Source organism: Onychomys torridus, chromosome 2 (genome assembly GCF_903995425.1).
Source record: "Onychomys torridus chromosome 2, mOncTor1.1, whole genome shotgun sequence".
Lineage (NCBI taxonomy): Eukaryota > Metazoa > Chordata > Mammalia > Rodentia > Cricetidae > Onychomys > Onychomys torridus.
Window position 1 is genome coordinate 151,928,763 of NC_050444.1, and position 7,173 is coordinate 151,935,935.

Sequence of the window (7,173 nt, forward strand, 5' to 3'; positions counted from 1 at the left end):
TGTGTAGCTTTGGCACCTTTCCTGGAACTCACTCTGTAGATCAGGCTGGCCTTGAGCTCATAGAGATCCACCTGCCTTCACCTCCCAAGTGCTGGGATTAAAGGCATGTAGCACCACTGCTCCGCCACTGTTTGTTTGTTTGTTTGTTTGTTTGTTTGTTTTTGGAGCTGAGGATCGAACCCAGGGCCTTGCGCTTGCTAGGCAAGCGCTCTACCACTGAGCTAATCCCCAACCCCCACTGTTTGTTTTTGAGATAGGGTCTCATGTTGCCTTGGCTAGCCTGGAGCTTGCTATGTAGACCAGGCTGCCGGTGAACTCACCAAGTTCTACTGGCTCTTCCTCCTTGAATGCTGGGATTAAAGGTGTGTACCATCATATAATCTAGGCACTTAAGAGGCTTGAGACATGAAGATTTGCTGTCAGTTCTAAGTCAGTTTAGGCTATCTAGTGAGTTCTAGGCTGGTTTAACCTACTCCTGATTTACAAAGATACTAGAGCATCAGGCTGCTGGACTGCTGGGGTAGATCAGAGAAGTGGGTGTGGTTTCAGGACACACCCCCTCTGTGGATAGCAGGGCTGCCAGGGTTCTGGGGCAGCCCCAAAGGCCTGATCCTGGCCAGGTGGCAGCTGGAGCCATGCTAACTAGCCTGTGGTGTCCTACCTCATCCTTTACTAGTGGAGGATAGATGTTGGTCAAATCCTCCTTCCACTACACATATTGGAAAGGGAGGAAAACCACTCCCAGGCCTTTTCATTCCAGGTCTGGAAAGCACCGCTTGAGTGCTGTACAAGTGTGTGTGCATATGCCTTTGGTGTTGGGAGGTTGCCAGAGGAGAGTGGGAGAGGGAGCCAGAGGCTGGGAGCAAGCCTGTAAATTTTTATCATCCAGTGCCTGCTCCTTTAGTTCTAAGCACTTTGAGTGAGAGTATCCCAACTTCAGGAGAGGGCGCCAGCAGCCACAGCACCTAGCCCTGGTACCCATGGCTGGGACACATTTAGGAATATCTGCTTTACCATTTGGGTTCAGAAGGGCTTGCTTGTGACCTTGTTACTTGGTGAGGCTGTCTTAACCAACTCCAGCGCTTCCCCTGAAACCCACAGACCTCTCCATGGGTAACATGTCATGCTTCTTTTGTTTATAGGGGAAAAACACCAGCAGAAGCCTTGACTAGTTGTACAAGAGAAGCAGCAGATGGGACATCTTTGCCTCGTTGGTCATTGTCAGCCTGATGGGAAGAGCCAGCTCTGACTTTCTCTGACCTTTGACCCTATAAGGGTTCAGCCATAGTGCGGTGGCCGCTGTACCCTCTGTTCCAGTAGCTCTGGGAAAGAGTCATTTTGAACACCAGCCACAGTCCAGACTACTTGTGTAGGCTCTCAGCAGCTCTGGGATCAGTGCCCAGCTCAGCCCAGGGCTGAAGCTACCAGAGCTCAAGCAAGCCTCACTGTCACAGGGGCTGGGCACATTTCTCCAGTCTTTCAAAAGAAATCTGGGCGGCTCATCCTCCTCTATCCTCTGCCTTCCTCTCATCCCTGAACCACCTGGTGTGGCCATGGTCTATACCACAGGCTATGACACATAACATGGCTAAAGAGAAGCCCCCTAACTCAGCACACACACACACACACACACACACACACACACACACACACACACATACACACACCCTGTCAAATACCCCAGAGACTTGCATCTGAATGCCTTGGTGTACAGACATTGTGGGAGGCAGAGACAGACAGATGGATAGACAGGGGCTGCTCCTCTGGGACTTGGCTAGTGCAGTTTTCAGACAAAGCATATGTGACTGCCTCCTCCCCTGACATTCCGGGAACAGCTTCCAGGCAGCGATCCCCAACCCGGGGGATCATGGGAGGTGGCTGCAGATGCTAAAGAGGGCTATTTTCTGGGCCCTTCTGTCCTTGGGGTTCGGGACAAGTCTCCCCGCTGCAGGCCTGGCAAACACAACACAGGAGGGGTGACAGAGCTGAAAAAGCATATCCACTTTATTTACATCGATCAGTAGATGACATAGATCTTTGGGTTTTGATGGCCTTGTGGAGATACCCGGGCAGGAACTCCCTTCCCCTATGTTCACACCTCTTCCTCCCTCATCCTGCATGGAAGTACAGCTGTGGTCAGGACCTGCTTGGCCTGAAAGCCTTGGCTTGTTTGGGGCATGTGTCCTTACCACCTTTGGAGGTTCCATCTTGGTCCAGGGTACCTAGGTAGACCAGTTATCTGTCTGCAAGACAGGGGATGAGTGAAGCCCTGTAGGAATGCCAAGGCAGAGGCTTGGATAGATACCTAGTGTAGGGCTGGTAGACTGTCCCACTGTCTTTTGCAAGTAGACAGGACCATCCCAGTCCCTTTCCCAGGCAGAGCAGTGAAGTGTCAGGAGCCTTCCAAAGGGTAAAGAGTATGACCAAGAATTCCTCCTTGTGTGTATGGTCCCAGGTGGGGCTCTCCTCAATTTTTCCCACCCACTCCATTCTCTTCCTTATCTGAAATCTCCCCAGGGTGTTCTTATCACAGGTAAGAAGAGACCAAGGGCAGGGCCATTACCCCTACTCTAGACCGGTCCTGGGTTCAAAGTCCACCCTCCAGGGTTACGCAAACATTTCCCCCTTTCTCCTGAGACGCTGTTTTGGAGGAGAGCAAGTTGGTCTATGGGGAGACCTGGCATAAAGCGTGGGGGGCAATTCCACAATGGAGGACCAGGGAAACTCCCAGTGTGGGGAGGTGTGGACTTCTCTCCACCCCTAATAATCAAGGGCATATCCGGCTTCACCCTGAGCTAGGATGAGAAGCAAGGCGACCACTACGGAGACCGCAAGGGCGGCAGGCCAGGGACCAGGGGGGCGGAAGCGGGCAGGGCCGGGTTAGAGTCCTGGTCAGTCTGTTGGGCCGGGTCTAGGGCCCGAGTCCTAGCCCTGCGCTCTCAGCGAGCCTGGGCCGCCCGCTCCCTGGAGCCTGCCTTCCAGCGGCGGGGCTGAGCGGGCGGCGGAGGCGCCGGGGCGCCCCGCAGGCTGCACGTCCTCAGCTCCCGGGCTAGGCTGAGCACCTCGGGCCGCTCGCGCTGCAGGGGTCCTCCCTCGCTGTCCCGGGAATCCTCCTCCTCCGCATCCTCCTCCTCGTCCTCCTCCTGGATGCTGCTGAGCCGCGGAGCCCCACGGCCGCGCTCGCTCGGCGGAGGCCGGTAGGCGCACTTGGCGTTGAGCAGGCGGCGCAATGGGGCGCGGGGTACCGAGGCGGCGGCGCCCCCCGCGCGGAGGTGCTGCTGCCGCACGTGGCGCGCGTCGCTCTGCCGCTGCAGCCGCTTGAAGTCGCTGAAGGCCGCCAGCGCGGTCTGGCGGAGCAGCCGAGCCAGGGAGCGCGCCTTGTGAGCCCGCGCCAGCAGCACGGCGTGGCAGCGCAGCACCACGGCCTTGTGGCGCGCCTGGTGGCGGTAGACCCAGGCGAAGACGCGCGGGTGGCGCCCGTCCGCCGCGCAGTAGGTGATGCGCGGCAGCAGGTAGGCGTGCGTCGGCCTGCGACCCCCCGAACCCCCGGTACTGCGCTCGCTCGGCTGCATGCGGATGCCGTGCGGGCCCAGCGTCAGTTTCATCTTCGTGCCCCCTCCCGGCCCGCAGCGCGCCCAGATCCTGCCCACGGCGTCGTCGGTGCAGCCGTCGCCCTTGGCGTGCAGGGTGACGGCGTTGCCCAGGTACCACACGGTGTAGGTGGGGTCCTCCTTGTTAAGCTCCACTTTCTGGCGCCGGCTGCGGAACACGCGGCCCAGACGCTCCAGGGGCCAGTCCGGTAGCAGGTCCGGGCAGGAGCGCAGGAAGCTGGAGAGCAGCGACGTGTAGGTGAGCCCGGGGCTCAGGCTCTTCGCCTTGCGCTTGGCCTCGTCCTCCACCAGCACAAATTTGTTCCGTCTCCAGGGCAGCATCGCGGCGGCCCCAAGGGCTGGGATCGCGGGGAGCTCACCCGCGTCCTGGGGAGGCCAAAGGAGCTCAGAAGCCCACTGCCCAGGACTCGCGACAAGCTGGGTGGAGGCCGGAGACAGTCGTTGCGAGATGTCCAGTGTCCGGCAGGGCTGGCTTCGTAGATGCCCGGTGCCCAGCCGGGCTGGCCGCCGAGATGCCCGTACGGCGGCTGATCGGCCCGAAACAGCTTCCCCCAGGAATGATTCCAGCCGTCTGGGAAGCAAGAAGGGATAGGGGTCTGGAGCATGGATGTCCCCCAGGTCCGAATATGGGGGTGGGTGGGGTTGCCACGGTCCCTACCGCCCATCGGGCGGCGGCAGGGACGTCTCTGGAGCCGGGGCTGCTGGTGGATGAGGTAGACCAAGAGCACGGCTGCGGTGGGAACTCCTTCAGGCGTCGCGGCTCCACCTCCCTGGGCTGCCTACATCACCGGGCGGGACCGCTAGCTCTCTTGTCCCCTCCCTTTCTTCCCCCCACCCCACCCCCACGCACGCAGACTCGAGCTTCCCAGCACAGGCGGCCTGGAACTGTTTTAAGCTTTATCTTTGTAAGGATGAAGGGTAGCTACGGAGTGGGAATCCCCCAAAACATTGCGGAGGGATTTACGGATGCAAATTTCTCCAGCCTCACTCGTGGGCTCCGGGCTCCCAGGGAGAGCCCCTCCTCTTTCTAGGATTCCTGCCTGCTGCCCCTCACCCACAGAGCGACCCTACTACTCCCATGTCTGAGAGCGGAGATTTGGGGTGGGTTCCTGCGGGGGCCGGCCTGGTGCCCTTTGCCTCTTCTCTGCACAGCACAAAGCCTGCTGAGGTGGCCGCGCAGTGCAGTGGAAAAGTACTGTCGTTTGGTGAAGCTTTCTCCCAGGTTCCTCCAAGGTCGTGGGCCAGGCCGCTTCCCCTGAGCTGAGGGACTGGTCATACCGCAACACCAGCGGCTAGTGGTCAGGTCAGAAGCGAGGAGAGGATTTTTAGTGGTGGGGAGGGGTTTCCCAGGGCAGATCTGAGTCTGTGGGAATTGCAGCAGAAAAGCTCTTCCCTTGGTCAAAGTGCAGCCTCGGGCTCTCTGAAGATTAAACTGATAATGAATGTCCTATCTGCAGAGATGCCTTCTGAGGTCCCAGGTGTTCAGCACTCATTGTCTCTTCAAATCCTCCAGACAGATAGTCCAGGGTCACAAGGCTGGAAGGAGATGGGTCCCTTTAGACCCCAGTGACCCCAGAGCTGGTCCTTCCCTACAACCTTTGTCCCTCTGCTGCAAAGGATCTAGGCACTCAGCTCCATCCCCTGGGGAGTGACTGGTTCTTACTGGGGAGATGGTCTAGAGTACTAGAAAACAGCCCTACTAGGCAAGATAGGTATTCCCTTTTTCTGAGTTTGTTAAGCCTGAATTCTCAGGCTTCCAGAATTCCTGGAGGGCTCCCACGTGGGTCCAAGAGCCCATTGCCTTAGGCTTCCTACTGTCAACACAGTTTTCCATTGGGTCTGGGGACAGGTCACACGGAGGTACCCTCCAGATCCCAAATGAGCTCCAGCTGAGTCTGGCTGAGTTCAAAACCAAGCCAAACTCCCGTGGAATGTATGTAGGCACAGTGACAAGACTGAGTCCGTGTGTGTGTGTGTGTGTGTGTGTGTGTGTGTGTGTGTGTGTGTGTTGAATGGCCAGGGCAAGGTAGTGCACGCCTGTAATCCCAGCACTAGGGAGGCAGAGGCAGGCTGATCTCTGTGAGTATGAGGCCAGCCTGGACTCCATAGTAAGCTCCTGCCTCAGAGAAAGGATAGGTGGTTGGGGAGAGGGAGGAAGAAGAAAAGAAAAAAGAATGCCCCGATTGTCCTCGCCTTTTGCCTGGCAGCTCCTCCTACCAGAGAATTTAAGACGAGTTGCACTTGGAGAGCCCCCATTCCATTCCCAGTCTGGCTCACCTTTCTTCATGCTTGGGGTGTGGCTTCTGTTCCCACCCCCTTTAAAACATATCCTAGGATGTGCCCATCTGGGACCATATGAAAACACAGCAAATGCAATACTGAAAAAAATATAAAAAAAGATTTTAATTACGCGTATTCACCTGTGGGTATGTGTCTTGGATGCAGTGCTCTTGGAGGCCCGAGGAGGACCTCAGTTTCCCATGGAAGCTTGGGTTACAGGTGATTCTAAGTGACCCAAGGTTGGAGCTGGGAACTAAGTCCGGGTCCTCTGCAAGAGTTGTATGTGCTCTTAACCACTGAGCCATCTTTCCATCCCACAGGTAACATTTGGTATTGCCAATTATTCTATTAATACTTGCTAATCCTGTGCACATGGATAGCAACTCATCCAGCCTCCAGGGTCTCCCTACTCCATCTTGTCCTCTCAGGCTCCTCCTTGACCCCTTACAATGCCTGGATTCTCCCTACTCAGTTTCCTGTCTCCCCAGGCTCCTCCTTAGACCCTTTACAATGCCTGGATTCTCCCTACTCAGTTCCCTGTCTCCTCAGACTCCTCCTCAGACCCTTTACAATGCCTGGATTCTCCCTACTCAGTTTCCTGTCTCCCCAGGCTCCTCCTTAGACCCTTTACAATGCCTGGATTCTCCCTACTCAGTTCCCTGTCTCCCTAGGCTCCTCCGTAGACTCTTTACAGTGCTCAATGATCTTGAACGTTCTGCAGTTCTCCCTCTGCTCATGGTTTTGGAAGAGTCAGCTGCTGCAGACACAACCTCATGTCCATTCACATACAAGGAAACGCCATTAACGAAAGCAGATCTTGGGGCTTTCAGAAGCTTCTGTTTCAGGGAAGAGCTCCCAGAGCTAGTCACCATTGCTTCATAGACAGGTGTGCAGTCAGCCCATTGGGAGGTGTGATCTCTGGAAGGTGGTCCTGGGTTCTATAAGAAAGCAGTCTGAGCAAGAGGTGGGGACCAAGCCTCTAATCAGGATGGGGATCCCCCTCTCTTCATGGTCTCTGTATTAGCTCCTTCCTCCAGGTTCCTGCTCTATGTGAGCTCCTGTTCTGACTGCCTTCAGATGGACTATGGATGCAGAAGGGTAAACCAAACAAACCCTTTCTTGCTTTTGGTTATGATGTTTCATCATAGTAATAATAACCCAAACTAATACAGGGTCTCTCTATGTAGTCCTGGCTGACTTGGACTTCTCTATGTAGATCAGGCTGTCCTTGAACTCACAGGGACCTACCTGTGGCCTAAAAGCTGGTATTAAAGGCAAGTAT

General features: G+C 56.1%; 1 protein-coding gene across 1 annotated transcript; it reads right to left on the reverse strand.

Annotated features, from left to right (window-relative positions):
- Positions 1 to 1,986: 1,986 nt before the first annotated feature.
- Positions 1,987 to 4,445, reverse strand: Fam43b (family with sequence similarity 43 member B). The gene has a single exon (XM_036178434.1). The coding sequence runs from the start codon at positions 3,930 to 3,932 to the stop codon at positions 2,940 to 2,942; it is 993 nt and encodes a 330-aa protein (XP_036034327.1). The 5' UTR covers positions 3,933 to 4,445; the 3' UTR covers positions 1,987 to 2,939.
- Positions 4,446 to 7,173: the final 2,728 nt, after the last annotated feature.

Excerpts from the sequence above, each read along its gene's own strand:
- Fam43b (XM_036178434.1), bottom strand. The coding sequence starts at position 3,932 with ATGCTGCCCTGGAGACGGAACAAATTTGTGCTGGTGGAGGACGAGGCC.